Source organism: Pleurodeles waltl, chromosome 7 (genome assembly GCF_031143425.1).
Source record: "Pleurodeles waltl isolate 20211129_DDA chromosome 7, aPleWal1.hap1.20221129, whole genome shotgun sequence".
Taxonomy (NCBI): Eukaryota; Metazoa; Chordata; class Amphibia; order Caudata; family Salamandridae; genus Pleurodeles; species Pleurodeles waltl.
The window spans coordinates 1533778304-1533796161 of NC_090446.1; the positions used below are offsets into that span (position 1 = coordinate 1533778304).

At 49.3% G+C, this 17858-nt stretch overlaps 1 protein-coding gene across 1 annotated transcript in view; it reads left to right on the forward strand.

Annotated features, from left to right (window-relative positions):
• Window positions 1–17858, forward strand: part of MEGF8 (multiple EGF like domains 8) — a 338669-nt gene that overhangs the window by 127601 nt on the left and 193210 nt on the right. The window contains exons 21-22 of the mRNA XM_069201403.1: window positions 9809–10057; window positions 11971–12155. Coding sequence (XP_069057504.1) covers window positions 9809–10057; window positions 11971–12155 — 434 coding nt within the window. The remainder of the gene's footprint in view (window positions 1–9808; window positions 10058–11970; window positions 12156–17858) is intronic.

Consider the following 17858-nt stretch of genomic DNA (forward strand, 5'->3'; position numbering starts at 1 on the left):
TAGTAGCCATTGGCTACTAACCCCCCAGACCTAAACACGCCCTTAAATTTTGTATTTAAGGGCTTCCCTGAACCTAAGAATTTAGATTCCTGAAACTAGAAGAAGAAGAAGACTGCTGAGCTGAAAAACCCCTGCAGAGGAAGAACAGAAGACACCAACTGCTTTGGCCCCCGTCCTACCGGCCTGTCTCCTGCCTTCCAAAGAAACCTGCTCCAGTGACGCTTTCCAAGGGACCAGCGACCTCTGAATCCTCTGAGGACTGCCCTGCTTCAAGAAAGACAAGAAACTCCAGAGGACAGCGGCACTGCTCCAAAAGAACTGCAACTTTGTTTCAAGGAGCAGATTTAAAGACCCCTGCAACTCCCCGCAAAAGCGTGAGACTTGCAACACTGCACCCGGCGACCCCGACTCGACTGGTGGAGAACCAACACCTCAGGGAGGACCCTCCGGCGACTCCGAGACCGTGAGTAACCAAAGTTGTCCCCCCTGAGCCCCACAGCGACGCCTGCAGATGGAATCCCTAGGCTCCCCCTGACCGCGACTGCCTGTACTCCATTTCCCGACGGCTGGAAAAGACCCTGCACCCGCAGCCCCCAGCACCTAAAGGAATGGAACTCCTGTGCAGGAGTGACCCCCAGGAGGCCCTCTCCCTGGCCCAGGTGGTGGCTACCCCGAGGAGCCCCCCCCCTTGCCTGCCTGCAACGCTGAAGAGATCCCTTGATCTCTCATAGGAAACCATTGAAAACCCGACGCGTGTTTGCAGACTGCACCCGGCCGCCCCCGCGCTGCTGAGGGTGTACTTTTTGTGCTGACTTGTGTCCCCCCCGGTGCCCTACAAAACCCCCCTGGTCTGCCCTCCGAAGACGCGGGTACTTACCTGCTGGCAGACCGGAACCGGGGCACCCCCTTCTCTCCATTGAAGCCTATGTGTTTTGGGCACCTCTTTGACCTCTGCACCTGACCGGCCCTGCGCTGCTGGTGTGATAACTTTGGGGTTGCTCTGAACCCCCAACGGTGGGCTACCTTGGACCCAAACCTGAGACTTGTAAGTGATTTACTTACCTGACAAAACTAACAAAAACTTACCTCCCCCAGGAACTGTGAAAATTGCACTGTGTCCACTTTTAAAACAGCTTATTGTGTTTTATGTAAAAAGTATACATGCTAATGTAATGATTCAAAGTTCCTAAAGTACTTACCTGCAATACCTTTCAAATGAGATATTACATGTAGAATTTGAACCTGTGGTTCTTAAAATAAACTAAGAAAATATATTTTTCTATAACAAAACCTATTGGCTGGATTTGTCTCTGAGTGTGTGTTCCTCATTTATTGCCTGTGTGTATGTACAACAAATGCTTAACACTACTCCTTGGATAAGCCTACTGCTCGACCACACTACCACAAAATAGAGCATTAGTATTATCTCGTTTTGCCACTATCTTACCTCTAAGGGGAACCCTTGGACTCTGTGCATACTATTCCTTACTTTGAAATAGTGCATACAGAGCCAACTTCCTACATTGGTGGATCAGCGGTGGGGTACAAGACTTTGCATTTGCTGGACTATTCAGCCAATACCTGATCACACGACAAATTCAAAAAATTGTCATTAGAAATTGATTTTTACAATTTGAAATTTTTCTAAATTCTTAAAAGTCCTGCTAGCGCCTTGTGTTAGTCCCTGTTAGCATTTCCTTTTAGAGTTTAAAAGTTTGGTAAAAGTTTGAATTAGATCCTAGAACTAGTTTTAGTTTCTTAAAAAGTATTCCAACTTTTAGAAGCATAATGTCTAATACAGATGTGAATGTGGTGGAACTCGACAGCACACCTTACCTCCATCTACAGATGAGAGAGCTAAGGTCACTCTGTAAACTAAAGAAAATAGCAATGGGCTCCAGACCTTCCAAACTACAGCTCCAGGAGCTGTTGGCAGAGTTTGAAAGAGCCAACCCCTCTGAGGATGGCAACACAGAGGATGAGTATAGTGACTTGGAGGGTGATTTCCCCCCCCACCAGTCCTATCTAGGGAGGACAGGGCCTCTCAAGCCCTGACTCCGCAAATCATAGTCAGAGATGCTGGTTCCCTCACAGGAGGGACCAACCTCTCTGAAATCACTGAGGATAACTCCAGTGAAGAGGACATCCAGTTAGCCAGGATGGCCAAAAGATTGGCTTTGGAAAGACAGATCCTAGCCATAGAAAGGGAAAGACAAGAGATGGGCCTAGGACCCATCAATGGTGGCAGCAACATAAATAGGGTCAGAGATTCTCCTGACATGTTGAAAATCCCTAAAGGGATTGTAACTAAATATGAAGATGGTGATGACATCACCAAATGGTTCACAGCTTTTGAGAGGGCTTGTGTAACCAGAAAAGTAAACAAATCTCACTGGGGTGCTCTCCTTTGGGAAATGTTCACTGGAAAGTGTAGGGATAGACTCCTCACACTCTCTGGAAAAGATGCAGAATCTTATGACCTCATGAAGGGTACCCTGATTGAGGGCTTTGGATTCTCCACTGAGGAGTATAGGATTAGATTCAGGGGGGCTCAAAAATCCTCGAGCCAGACCTGGGTTGACTTTGTAGACTACTCAGTAAAAACACTAGATGGTTGGATTCAAGGCAGTGGTGTAAGTAATTATGATGGGCTGTACAATTTATTTGTGAATGAACACCTGTTAAGTAATTGTTTCAATGACAAACTGCATCAGCATCTGGTAGACCTAGGACCAATTTCTCCCCAAGAATTGGGAAAGAAAGCGGACCATTGGGTCAAGACTAGGGTGTCCAAAACTTCCACAGGGGGTGACCAAAAGAAAGGGGTCACAAAACCTCCCCAGGGGAAAGGGTGGTGAGACAGCCAAAAACAAAAATAGTAAAGAGTCTTCTACAGGCCCCCAAAAACCTGCACAGGAGGGTGGGCCCAGAGCCTCTTCACAAAACAATTCTGGGTACAAGGGTAAAAACTTTGATCCCAAAAAGGCCTGGTGTCGTAGCTGTAGTCAGTCTGGACACCAAACTGGAGACAAGGCCTGTCCCAAGAAAGATACCACTTCTAACTCCAATCCAGCTAAAACTGGAATGGCCAGTCTCCAAGTGGGATCAACAGTGTGCCCAGAGCAAATCAGGTCTCACAGTGAAGCTACATTAGTCTCTGAGGGTGGGGTGGATTTAGCCACACTGGCTGCCTGGCCCCCTAACATGCAAAAATACAGGCAGCAGCTCTTAATTAATGGGACAAGTGTAGAGGGCCTGAGGGATACAGGTGCCAGTGTCACTATGGTGACAGAGAAACTGGTTTCCCCTGGCCAATACCTGGCTGGACAAACTTATCCAGTCAACAACGCTGACAATCAGACTAAAGTACATCCCATGGCTATGGTAACTTTAGAGTGGGGAGGGGTCAATGGCCTGAAACAGGAGGTGGTCTCCTCAAATATCCCAGTAGACTGTTTGCTTGGAAATGACCTGGAGTCCTCAGCATGGGCTGAGGTAGAACTGAAAACCCATGCAGCCATGCTGGGTATCCCTGAACTGGTGTGTGTCAAGACAAGGGCACAGTGCAAGGCACAGGGTGAAAAAGTAGAGCTGGAGTCTGGAAGAAAGGCCCAGCCTACCAAGAGAAAAGGAAAGTCAGCTGGGACACCAGCTGCAACACACCAAGAAAAAGAGAACCTCTCTTCTCAGGAAGAAGTTCTGCCCTCTGAGGGAACTGAGCCTATGGAGCTGGAACCTTATCAGGTTGAGCTCTTAGGCCCAGGGGGACCCTCAAGGTAAGAGTTGTGTAAGGGACAAGAAACCTGTCCCTCTCTTGAAGGCCTTAGGCAGCAAGCTGCTGAAGAGTCCAAAGGCAAGAAAAATGGAACACATAGGGTCTATTGGGAAGATGGACTCCTGTACACTGAGGCAAGAGATCCCAAACCTGGTGCCACTAGGAGAGTGGTAGTGCCTCAGGGTTTCAGAGATTTTATTCTGACCTTAGCCCATGATATTCCCCTTGCTGGACATTTGGGACAAACCAAGACGTGGGAGAGGTTAGTCAACCACTTCTACTGGCCCAATATGTCCCAGAAGGTTAAGGAGTTTTGCCTCTCCTGCCCCACCTGTCAAGCCAGTGGTAAGACAGGTGGGCATCCAAAGGCCCCCCTCATTCCACTTCCAGTGGTGGGGGTCCCCTTTGAAAGAGTGGGTGTGGACATAGTTGGTCCACTAGAACCTCCCACAGCCTCAGGAAATATGTACATCCTAGTAGTAGTGGATCATGCTACTAGGTATCCTGAAGCTATTCCCCTTAGGTCGACTACTGCCCCTGCAGTAGCCAAGGCCCTCATTGGTATCTTTACCAGAGTGGGCTTCCCTAAGGAGGTGGTGTCTGACAGAGGTACCAACTTCATGTCAGCATACCTAAAACACATGTGGAATGAGTGTGGAGTGACCTTATAAGTTCACTACACCATATCATCCACAAACTAATGGCCTTGTTGAGAGATTCAACAAGACATTAAAGGGCATGATCATGGGGCTCCCAGAGAAACTCAAAAGGAGATGGGATGTCCTCCTGCTATGTCTGCTTTTCGCTTACAGAGAGGTGCCTCAGAAGGGAGTATGGTTCTCACCCTTTGAACTTCTGTTTGGCCACCCTGTAAGGGGACCACTTGCTCTTGTTAAAGAAGGCTGGGAGAGACCTCTTCATGAGCCTAAACAAGACATAGTGGACTATGTACTTGGCCTTCGCTCCAGGATGGCAGAGTACATGGAAAAGGCAAGTAAAAACCTTGAGGCCAGCCAACAACTCCAGAAGTTGTGGTATGACCAAAAGGCTGCACTGGTTGAATTTCAACCAGGGCAGAAAGTCTGGGTTCTGGAGCCTGTGGCTCCCAGGGCACTTCAGGACAAATGGAGTGGCCCTTACCCAGTACTAGAGAGGAAGAGTCAGGTCACCTACCTGGTGGACCTGGGCACCAGCAGGAGCCCCAAGAGGGTGATCCATGTGAACCGCCTTAAGCTCTTCCATGACAGGGCTGATGTAAATCTGTTGATGGTAACAGATGAGGACCAGGAAGCTGAGAGTGAACCTCTCCCTGATCTCCTCTCATCAGACCCTAAAGATGGCTCAGTAGATGGAGTGATCTACTCAGACACCCTCTCTAGCCAACAGCAGTCTGACTGCAGGAAGGTCCTGCAGCAGTTTGCTGAACTCTTTTCCCTAACCCCTGGTCAGACACACCTGTGTACCCATGATGTGGACACAGGAGACAGCATGCCTGTCAAAAACAAAATATTTAGACAGTCTGACCAAGTTAAGGAAAGCATCAAGGTGGAAGTCCACAAGATGCTGGAATTGGGAGTAATTGAGTACTCTGACAGCCCCTGGGCTAGCCCAGTGGTCTTAGTCCCCAAACCTCACACCAAAGAAGGAAAGAGAGAGATGAGGTTTTGTGTGGACTACAGAGGTCTCAACTCTGTCACCAAGACAGATGCTCATCCCGTTCCTAGAGCTGATGAGCTAATAGACAAATTAGGGGCTGCCAAATTCTTAAGTACCTTTGACTTAACAGCAGGGTATTGGCAAATCAAAATGGCCCCTGTAGCAAAAGAAAAGACAGCATTCTCCACACCTGATGGGCATTATCAGTTCACTGTTATGCCCTTTGGTTTAAAGAATGCCCCTGCCACCTTCCAAAGGTTGGTGAATCAAGTCCTTGCTGGGTTGGAATCCTTTAGTGCAGCTTATCTTGATGATATTGCTGTCTTCAGCTCCACCTGGCAGGATCACCTGGTCCACCTGAAGAAGGTTCTGAAGGCCCTGCAAACTGCAGGCCTCTCTATCAAGGCATCCAAATGCCAGATAGGGCAGGGAACTGTGGTTTACTTGGGACACCTTGTAGGTGGAGGCCAAGTTCAGCCACTCCAACCCAAGATCCAGACTATTCTGGACTGGGTAGCTCCAAAAACCCAGACTCAAGTCAGGGCATTCCTTGGCTTGACTGGGTACTATAGGAGGTTTGTGAAGGGATATGGATCCATTGTGACAGCCCTCACAGAACTCACCTCCAAGAAAATGCCCAAGAAAGTAAACTGGACTGTAGAATGCCAACAGGCCTTTGACACCCTGAAGCAAGCTATGTGCACAGCACCAGTTCTAAAAGCTCCAGATTACTCCAAGCAATTCATTGTGCAAACAGATGCCTCTGAACATGGGATAGGGGCAGTTTTGTCCCAAACAAATGATGATGGCCTTGACCAGCCTGTTGCTTTCATTAGCAGGAGGTTACTCCCCAGGGAGCAGCGTTGGAGTGCCATTGAGAGGGAGGCCTTTGCTGTGGTTTGGTCCCTGAAGAAGCTGAGACCATACCTCTTTGGTACTCACTTCCTAGTTCAGACTGACCACAGACCTCTCAGATGGCTGATGCAAATGAAAGGTGAAAATCCAAAACTGTTGAGGTGGTCCATCTCCCTACAGGGAATGGACTTTGTAGTGGAACACAGACCTGGGACTGCCCATGCCAATGCAGAGGGCCTTTCCAGGTTCTTCCACTTAGAAAATGAAGACTCTCTTGGGAAAGGTTAGTCTCATCCTCTTTCGTTTGGGTGGGGGGGTTGTGTAAGGAAATGCCTCCTTGGCATGGTTACCCCCTGACTTTTTGCCTCTGCTGATGCTATGTTTTGAATTGAAAGTATGCTGAGGCCTGCTAACCAGGCCCCAGCACCAGTGTTCTTTCCCTAACCTGTACTTTTGATTCCACAATTGGCACACCCTGGCATCCAGAGAAGTCCCTTGTAACTGGTACCTCTGGTACCAAGGGCCCTGATGCCAGGGAAGGTCTCTAAGGGCTGCAGCATGTATTATGCCACCCTAGAGACCCCTCACTCAGCACAGACACGCTGCTTACCAGCTTCTGTGTGCTAGTGAGAACAAAATGAGTAAGTCGACATGGCACTCCCCTCAGGGTGCCATGCCAGCCTCTCACTGCCTATGCAGTATAGGTAAGACACCCCTCTAGCAGGCCTTACAGCCCTAAGGCAGGGTGCACTATACCATAGGTGAGGGTACCAGTGCATGAGCACTGTGCCCCTACAGTGTCTAAGCAAAACCTTAGACATTGTAAGTGCAGGGTAGCCATAAGAGTATATGGTCTGGGAGTCTGTTTTACACGAACTCCACAGCACCATAATGGCTACACTGAAAACTGGGAAGTTTGGTATCAAACTTCTCAGCACAATAAATGCACACTGATGCCAGTGTACATTTTATTGTAAAATACACCACAGAGGGCACCTTAGAGGTGCCCCCTGAAACTTAACCGACTATCTGTGTAGGCTGACTGGTTCCAGCAGCCTGCCACACTAGAGACATGTTGCTGGCCCCATGGGGAGAGTGCCTTTGTCACTCTGAGGCCAGTAACAAAGCCTGCACTGGGTGGAGATGCTAACACCTCCCCCAGGCAGGAGCTGTAACACCTGGCGGTGAGCCTCAAAGGCTCACCCCTTTGTCACAGCACAGCAGGGCACTCCAGCTTAGTGGAGTTGCCCGCCCCCTCCGGCCACGGCCCCCACTTTTGGCGGCAAGGCTGGAGGGAACAAAGAAAGCAACAAGGAGGAGTCACTGGCCAGTCAGGACAGCCCCTAAGGTGTCCTGAGCTGAGGTGACTCTAACTTTTAGAAATCCTCCATCTTGCAGATGGAGGATTCCCCCAATAGGATTAGGGATGTGACCCCCTCCCCTTGGGAGGAGGCACAAAGAGGATGTACTCACCCTCAGGGCTAGTAGCCATTGGCTACTAACCCCCCAGACCTAAACACGCCCTTAAATTTAGTATTTAAGGGCTCTCCCTGAACCTAGAAATCAGATTCCTGCAACAACAAGAAGAAGGACTGCCTAGCTGAAAAACCCCTGCAGAGGAAGACCAGAAGACAACAACTGCCTTGGCTCCAGAAACTCACCGGCCTGTCTCCTGCCTTCCAAAGAACTCTGCTCCAGCGACGCCTTCCAAAGGGACCAGCGACCTCTGAATCCTCTGAGGACTGCCCTGCTTCGACGACGACAAGAAACTCCCGAGGACAGCGGACCTGCTCCAAAAAGACTGCAACCTAATCCAAAGGAGCAGCTTTAAAGAACCCTGCAATCTCCCCGCAAGAAGCGTGAGACTTGCAACACTGCACCCGGCGACCCCGACTCGGCTGGTGGAGAACCAACACCTCAGGGAGGACCCCCGGACTACTCTACGACTGTGAGTACCAAAACCTGTCCCCCCTGAGCCCCCACAGCGCCGCCTGCAGAGGGAATCCCGAGGCTTCCGCTGACCGCGACTCTCTGAAACCTAAGTCCCGACGCCTGGAAAAGACCCTGCACCCGCAGCCCCCAGGACCTGAAGGACCGGACTTTCACTGCAGAAGTGACCCCCAGGAGTCCCTCTCCCCTGCCCAAGTGGAGGTTTCCCCGAGGAAGCCCCCCCTTGCCTGCCTGCAGCGCTGAAGAGATCCCTTGATCTCTCATTGACTTCCATTGCGAACCCGACGCTTGTTCTAACACTGCACCCAGCTGCCCCCGCGCCGCTGAGGGTGAAATTTCTGTGTGGGCTTGTGTCCCCCCCGGTGCCCTACAAAACCCCCCTGGTCTGCCCTCCGAAGACGCGGGTACTTACCTGCTAGCAGACTGGAACCGGGGCACCCCCTTCTCTCCATTGAAGCCTATGCGTTTTGGGCACCTCTTTGAACTCTGCACCTGACCGGCCCTGAGCTGCTGGTGTGGTAACTTTGGGGTTGCTCTGAACCCCCAACGGTGGGCTACCTTGGACCAAGAACTGAACCCTGTAAGTGTCTTACTTACCTGGTAAAACTAACAAAAACTTACCTCCCCCAGGAACTGTGAAAATTGCACTAAATGTCCACTTTTAAAATAGCTATTTGTGAATAACTTGAAAAGTATACATGCAATTGAAATGATTCAAAGTTCCTAATGTACTTACCTGCAATACCTTTCAAACAAGATATTACATGTTAAATTTGAACCTGTGGTTCTTAAAATAAACTAAGAAAATATATTTTTCTATACAAAACCTATTGGCTGGATTTGTCTCTGAGTGTGTGTACCTCATTTATTGTCTATGTGTATGTACAACAAATGCTTAACACTACTCCTTGGATAAGCCTACTGCTCGACCACACTACCACAAAATAGAGCATTAGAATTATCTCTTTTTTCCACTATCTTACCTCTAAGGGGAACCCTTGGACTCTGTGCATACTATTCCTTACTTTGAAATAGTGCATACAGAGCCAACTTCCTACAATGTCTGTGCAAAGATCGATGTATACGGTTGGTCCTGTGTATTTTGTTGCTTCTTTGTGTGGCATAACTTGGGAAGCGTCGGCTGCTTTTTTGGCTTATCTATTCTGTGTTTGTGACATGCACAATTGGTGTGTGTAACCAGATACACAGTTGGTGTTATTATGTAATCAGATATTCAGATGGTGTGAGTGGCAGGTTGTGGAGTTGTGTGTCTTACAGGGTACACGTGGTTGTGTATGTAACCATATTTACACATCTGAGGGTTGTGTATATGACTAGATTTACACATCTTGTGCGTGCCAAACATAACATGGTATATGTAGTTACATTTACAGCTATTTGCGGGGAGTTATCAGTTGTGTAATTGATATATGGGACACACTGTGATGATGGTCTGTGCAACAAGATGCACATATGTGGGTGAGAGTGCTTGCTTGAAACAGTTTGCAGATGTCGTGTGTAGAGATGTCATGTAAAGAGTAACATTCACTCTCTTCCTCCTCTGATGCCTAGATGCTTGCCTGGTGACTTCTCCAACCTGAGAGGGTACAGAAACTGCTCGGTTGCCATAATGGAGACTCACGGCCTTCCTGCTGATCAGCCTGCCCTATGGTCATACAGCATGTGCCCCGACGTGGATGAATGCCGCTTGGGAATGTCCAACTGCCATAAATCTGCCAGCTGCAAGAACACCCAGGAGTCCTTTGAGTGTCACTGCGACCGCGGCTACGCTGGAGACGGTGTCACCTACTGTAACAAGACGTGAGTGTCTGTCTGCTGGTGTCTGTGCCCTAATGCATGCCAAGTAAAGACTTTATACTAGGTCTACTGAGAACTTCAGAGACGCATGTCTACTCACCTAAGAAATGACCGACATTCACTCATGTAGCATGAAAAGAGAGAGGTGTGGGAGGAGACGACTGAAATCTGGCGTTTTATCTCCGTCCAAATCATCTTTACGCTGCTCAATTACTTAAGAATTTGGATATTTCTAAACTGTTTGTGAATGCATCCTGCTTCTGTTCCTCTTAAAACAGCTGTCTCGGAACGATGGAGAAGGTCCCAGGCCTTGTTTACTGAGACTTGATCAGAGGCGCCCTGGTGCCACCCATAATGGAGTTCGCCTCCCATTCTCCGGCCTCTCCGGGCTATCCATCAGATGCTGTGAATATGCCATAACATTTTAATTTGACAAAACATTTGGGCCCATATTTATACTTTTTTAGCGCCGCATTTGTGTCATTATTTGACGCAAAAGCAGCGCAAACTTACAAAATACAAAAACTGTATTTTGTAAGTTTGCGCCGATTTTGCATCAAAAAACGACGCAAATGCGGCGCTAAAAAAGTATAAATATGGGCCTTGGTTTGAACATTGCTACTGTGACAAGTATTCGTTGTTGTTACAATAGGTGTTAATTACCGCCATGTCTGCGGGGTGCGTTCTTGCTCTTTCTTCCTGGGTACTCTTTACTGCGCCAGCAGGCTGCTGTGATGGGCCAAGGCCTGCCTGCTGAGGTGCAGGTCCAGGCCTTGCAGACTTTTATTCAGCTAATGTCTATAGACACAAACTTTGTCTGCTGCATTTGGATTCGGCCGCGGGATATTTAGAATGTCATCAGTGCACGTGGTCATTCTCATTCAGTGAACTGATGAAGTCAATGTTTTGTCTGCTAAGTATCTCCTTCCTCATGGATCTGGCGTGACATTTGCAGCTCGACCCTCCTTACCATTTGGTGTCATTCTGTGCCCGCGTGTCAGAGCGGCAGACTGATTGAGCGTCACCACAATAGTTCATATTTTCTGCAAAATACCTTTTTATCCAGGGAGGGTTTTAAGGTAATTGGTAACTCAGTGGCCAGCTCATTGCTTTCCTTTACACGTGAGGTACATGATTGTATCTCTGTTCTGGGAACCCAACTTTTCACAGCAGATGGAGAATTCACTCTGCTGCTTTCCCAGTTTTCCCTGAATTTAGCAGAGCAAGGAGTCTTGAAGCCTTGTCGTGCACAGGAGACATCTCTCCACTGTCTCTACTTTGAATAATGTTGTTGATCATCATGAGGTGTCATCTGTAACAGCTCCTTGGTTGAGCCCTTTCCCATTGTGCAGATCCTCATTTTACTAACTTGGGAAGAGGAAGCCTTGATTAACATCAAGTCCTGCAGAATACCGGTGGAATCTGTATCCTCTCTATCTGAGTAATTACAAAGACCCCGCGAAGCTAATTAGCAGTCATCAAAGTTGCAGAGCGTCTGCAGTGGAGAGTGAAGTGAGGCTCTTGAATGGATGTGTTTACTTGCCCGGCCCTGATCGCTAGCACAAAGATTAACAGTGTCCTGTGCTACACAAAAGCCTTTGTTTCACCTGGCTTGCATATGCCTGTTGTCCCTCTGGGCATGCCTTGGCAAGTTGGATGGCTGCTGCTAGGGGGGAATGACGCAACCCTCAGGAGGCACACTGTAAGCTGGCAATTCAACAATAGCTTATGCTCCTGAGCAGTATGACGTTCTCTCTGGCCTGAATGTACCTTGAAACCGGTAAGCGTAGGCGATTACATCAGATATGTACTGATGCTTAGTGCCCCTTTAGCTACATTTGCCTCAGTTGTCTGTGTAACACAAAATAATGTCCTCTCTTGCGCTAAGCGCCATCTGACTGCTTGACTCATTACAGGTGCTACAACGAGTGCTCTCATGGGCGCTGCAGTGGGCCCCCTGACTACACCTGCATTTGTGACCTGGGATGGACGACAGACGTGTCCACAGTAAACGAGAGTGGTGTGGAATGTGGCACAGACTGTGGTTGCCATTTTCACAGTGTCTGCTCACAAGGGCAGGAGATATGTGACCAGTGTCAAGGTAAGTGTGGCAGGTAAAGATTTTGTGTATCTGGTGGCAAAGTGATCGCAGACCTCTGTTTAGAGAAGAGTGTCCCATGTAAGGTGGCGTATCTAGCAGAATGTGCCATTGTAGAGGGTGTCTCGCCCAAACAGTGCGTGATATTCTGCTTTGCATACATTCACGTTACTGATAACGCATCTTCGCAACCTGAACCGGACTCTGATCTGCCATGGCATCTTAGAACCATGTTTAACCAGAAGCATACACCGGTGTCTGATTCTACTACTGCAGATGTGAATTGTAACATAAGCCAGATGTTCAGGGTCAGGGCCTGTGCCTGTGTGTCATCGCACAGTGTTACATGTTGTCAGTGTGGAATAACCGGCTCTGTCCTTCATACTGAGCGTGTGCAATATTACAAGCTACGATTGTCACTGGGTGTAATGCTGCAGGTTGTGTCTGTCATAAGCAGCGTGTGTGATGTGGCAGGTTGCGTTTGTCACATGCAGGGGGCGCTGTGTCACAGGCAGCGTGTGTGATGTGGCAGGTTGCGTTTGTCACATGCAGGGGGCGCTGTGTCACAGGCAGCGTGTGTGATGTGGCAGGTTGTGTTTGTCACATGCAGGGGGCGCTGTGTCACAGGCAGCGTGTGTGATGTGGTAGGTTGCGTTTGTCACCTGCAGGGGGCGCTGTGTCACAGGCAGCGTGTGTGATGTGGCAGGTTGCGTTTGTCACATGCAGGGGGCGCTGTGTCACAGGCAGCGTGTGTGATGTGGCAGGTTGCGTTTGTCACATGCAGGGGGCGCTGTGTCACAAGCAGCGTGTGTGATGTGGCAGGTTGCGTTTGTCACATGCAGGGGGCGCTGTGTCACAGGCAGCGTGTGTGATGTGGCAGGTTGCGTTTGTCACATGCAGGGGGCGCTGTGTCACAAGCAGCGTGTGCTTTTATATCCAGGTGTGCCAGTTGCAAGGGTTGGGCTCTTCTATTAACCCAGGGCATTACCTTGGGAATGTAGAGGGATCCTTCTTGCACCAGTGTGATCTCTGGCGTGAATCTTCCTGTGCACGTTTTCCAGTACTCAAGTCTTCAGAAGGTCATGAAGCACTGTAAGCGCTACCGATACAAATAGATTCATCCTGTAAAGTTCACTGTGTCCACATGCATCTGTTATAGGCAGCGTGAACTGTAATACATATTACGCCTGTAAAGCAGCAGCGTGCCATTTCTCCTTGTAGGAGCTTAACTCACCACTCTAGGAAGCTGGCTCTTTATGTTCTCTAATCAATATCTAGATATACTGTGTAAAGAGTCCAAGGGGTTCCCCTGTGAGTGGACGGGGGCTTGCTAGGGAATCCCAAAGTTCTCTATTTGGAGGTACCGTGGTCGAGCAGCCTTAGACTTTACACAGAGGAGTGCAAGACATCCACAAATACACACAGTGGTCAATAAATGAGACACACAACTCAAGAAGGAGATCCACACCAGTTTATAAAAATGGCAAGTATCTTTATATATGTTTAGGGATTAGAGAAAAATCATTCAGCTACGTATGTTTTTAAATATAAATTATTTTCACTTTCAAAAGTGGAAGCACTGCAGTTTCTCAGTTCTGCAGTGTTATCGTATGGGAGAAAGAACACGTTCTGCAGACAGGTAGAGGTCAGCAACTTACAAGACCAACCTCTTTGAGTGAAGGTGAATGATGGGCAAGGTCCAAGGCAGTACCAATGGTACACTCTCAGCAGCACGGGGGCCACCGGGTGCAGGGTGCAAAACAGCGTTGGGTGCCCAATGTGTTTCAATGGAAATGTGAAAAGAGGCTGCGGGCTCTGTCTAGGAAGCTAGGAAGCCGTCTCGGGCTGAAGCGACACCGGGGCTCAGGCCTCATGATGCTTGGGCACAGGTACGCCTTTGGTCCTCTTCTCCACGACTCAGAGGCGACTGGTGCAGAGGTGTCTTCAGGTCTTGGGTTTTCCTTACCAGAGCTGTTACGGTAGAGGGGGACTGTGTGCAGAGGCTGCAGGCGTTGTCAGAGTCCAGGAGGGGTGAAACCACGATTGACTCGAACTCTGGAGGGCTGGGGAACCTTGTTGGCACCCGTGGTCCACTTCAACTCTGGTCAGAGACAGCAGGTGCAGTGATGACTTCAGGTGTCGGGGTTTGGCGGTTCCGGAGGCTCGATAGTCCCTTCTTTGGAGTTTGCTGGAGAACAGGTCCTCTGTTCACACAAGGTCTTGAGCCTTTTTTGAAGGCAGGCAGTCTTCCTGGGTTTCCCCCCCCTTTCCAAAACAAAAAACACTCTCTCTCTCTCTCTCTCTCTCTTTCTCTCTCTTTCTCTCTCTTTCTCTCTCTCTCTCTCTCTTTCTCTCTCTTTCTCTCTCTTTCTCTCTCTTTCTCTCTCTTTCTCTCTCTTTCTCCCACAAAACTGACCAATTGACAAGCCCTCTGAAAGTCCCTATTAAATGGTGTACTAAAGAGGGTCCCTAAGGGCTGCAGCTCGAATTGTGCCACCCTAAGGGACCCCTCACCAAGCACATGACAGGCTGCCACTGCAGGCTGTATGTCTCAGTGCAGACCAAAGTGAAAACACAACATGTCACACATCCCGGTCTGCCATGTCCCATACCACGCATGTAATATTTGTAAGCCACTCCTAAAGCAGGGATGACAGCCCTAAGGCAGGATGCTCAATATTACATGTGCGGGCATACCTGCATGAGCGGATATGCCCCTGTGCTGGTCAGGAGTGTGGCTGCCAGTGCAAGTGACCAGGGAAGCTGTTTTAAACCATGTACTGGACAGTGATGAAAACGAGTTCCACAGCTCCATGATGGCTTCACTGAAGATAGAGATATTTGGTATCAAATATCTCATATTGGTGAACCCACACTAATACCATTGTTGGATTTACCACTACTTGCACCCAGAGGGCACCTTAGAGGTACCCCCTGAAACTCTACCAGCCTCTGGTGTGCTCACGGACTGCTTTAGACTAGCCTGCCATCCGAGACACCATTCTGGACCCCTGGTCTGAGAGCCTTCTGCTCTCAGGAGGCCCAGAGCAAAAGCCTGTTTGGGAAGAGGGTGTAACACTCCCTCCCACAGGATTATCACAAATCACTAGACAGGTGACCCACCCTTAGGAGGTAAGTAATGTACTAAATATATACACTAGCAATCAGAAATAGGCATAGAAAAGGTTAGAAAACAGTAATATCCCATAGTGACCCTAGTGGGAGCACAAACCATATACTAAAAACAATGGAATGCGAACAAGGTACCCGCACCTAGGTAAGTAAAATGTGTAGAGGGTAGCTGGGGGTATTATACAACCACAAAGGTAAGTAACACAGTACCCCCACCCCCACCTAACCTCCCCCTCAGCAACCAGGAATGCAGGAGTAAAATACTGGATTTTCCCCAAACCACCTAAAAAGAGGAAAAGAAGACACCCAGAGGAGACTGAAAGAAAGGATTCCTGAAGAAAGAAGACCTGTGGAGAGAAGGGACCAAGTCCAAGAGTCGCAGTGGAGTCCAGGGGGAGTAGGAGCTACTACCCACCCAGGTGTGGATGCAGGAGTTGGTCGACAGTTCTGAAGAACAGGTCAGCACTGCAGCCCTGGAGTAGAAGAATCCCTGATGGATGCAGAAGATGTCCCACATCAGAAGGAAGATTGCAGACTGGTATTGGTGCAGGATTTCCACCAACAAGCCTTGGCAAAGGCAAACTCGCAGTTACTGAAAAAGAAGTGCTGCTGGGGACCAGCAAGGCCTAGGAGGACTCAACCCAGGAAGGGGGTGTTATAGGGGACCCTCTGCATTGCAGAGAGACCACAGGAGCAGAGGCGGCGCCCACAGGAGTCCCACAGGACGGGATCACAGAAGCCACAGAAGAAGCCCACGCAGTACTACAAAAGTGGATCCCACACCACAGGAGAACCACGCAGGAGGCTGGGATTTGCTGGAAGGAGTGCTTGGGGACTGGAGTTGTACGTCGCCTGAAGATCCCATGGAGGAGACACAAACCACCCTTGGAAGCTGCAAGAGACGAGGTGCACAGGGCTACTGTCCTGTGTGGGAAGGCAAAGGCTTACCTCTACCAAAGTTGGACAGCTGGCAGAGAGGACCTAGAGGACTACTCTGGACCATCACCTGTGATGAAGGATCCACACAGCTCACAAGGAGCAGCCGATTGTCGCTTGTTGTAGGTGCCTGCGGTTGCAGGGAAGTGACTCCTTCACTCCAAGGGAGATTCCTTCTTCTTGTGCAGGATGAAGAGTTGCAGTCTTCTGAGGATGCACAGCGAGGAAACTGTGGCAAAGCTGGCAGGAACTCTGGATGCCATGTTGCAGAAGAGTCTTCCTCGTGGATCTGCAGCTTGCTGGTTCCTGGAGGGTCCAATTGTGGTTCCGGAGGCTAGAAGTCAAAGTAAAAGTTATGGAGGAGTCCTGCTGGAATCTTGCAAGCTGAATCCGAGGACCCACCCAAGAGAGAGACCCTAAATAGCCCACTTTAGCCTGATATTGATGCTGACTTGACTGAGAGTGTGCTGAGAGTAACCAGGCCCCAGCACCAGTGTTCTTTCACAAAAAATGTGCCATTGTTTCCACAATTGGCACACCCCTGGCGCACAGATAAGTCCCTTGTAAAAGGTACAAATGGTACCAAGGGCCCTGTGACTAGGGAAGCTCCCTAAGGGCTGCAGCATGTGTTGTAACACCCTAAGGGATCCCTTGCCTAACACATGCACACTGTAATTGCAGATTGTGTGTGTTGGTGGGGAGAAAAAGGCAAAGTCGACATGGCATCGCCCTCAGGATGCCATGCACACAAAATACTGCCTTTGGCATAGGTAAGTCACCCCTCTAGCAGGCCTTAAAGCCCTAAGGCAGGGTGCACTATACCACAGGTGAGGGCAAAGACACTGTAGGGGCATGTTGCCCATGCAGCTAAGTCCGTTCTTATACATTGTAAGTACAGTGGGGCCATATTAAGTGTATGGTCTGGGGGTTTTTCAGAACAAACTCCACAGTTCCATAATGGCTACACTGAACACTGGGAAGTTTGGTATCGAACTTCCCAGAATAATAAACCCACAATGATGCCAGTACTGGATTTATTAAAAAATGCACCCAGAGGGCCTCATAGAGATGCCCCCTGTATTTTACACAATCCTTCAGTGAAGGACTGACTGGTCTGTGCCAGCCAGCCACCGACCAACAAATTTCTGACCCCCTGGGGTGAGAGCCTTTGTGCTCTCTGAGGCCAGAAACAAAAGCCTGCACTGGGCGGAGGTGCTTCAGACCTCCCGCCTGCAGGAACTGTAACACCAGCAGTGAGCCTCAAAGGCTCAGGCTTCATGTTACAATGCCCCAGGGCCCTCCAGCTAGTGTAGATTCCCTCCCCCCTCACCCCCCACCGCTACACCAGACACAGCCAACTTTTTTTGGCAAGTCCGGGGAGATAATGAGAAAAAACAGGACTCCCCACCCCCTCAGCCAGGCCCACCCCTAAGGTGACCAGAGCTGAAGTGACCCCCTCCTTGGAAATCCTCTGTCTTGTTTTGGAGGATTTAGTGGGGATAGGGATGTGCTCCTCTCCCCAAAAGGAGGGAGCACAAGGAGGGTGTAGCCACTCTCAAGGACAGTAGCCCTGTGACCCTAACACACTCCTAAATTCAGTATTTAGGGGCGACCCCTGAACCCAGGATTTCAGATTCC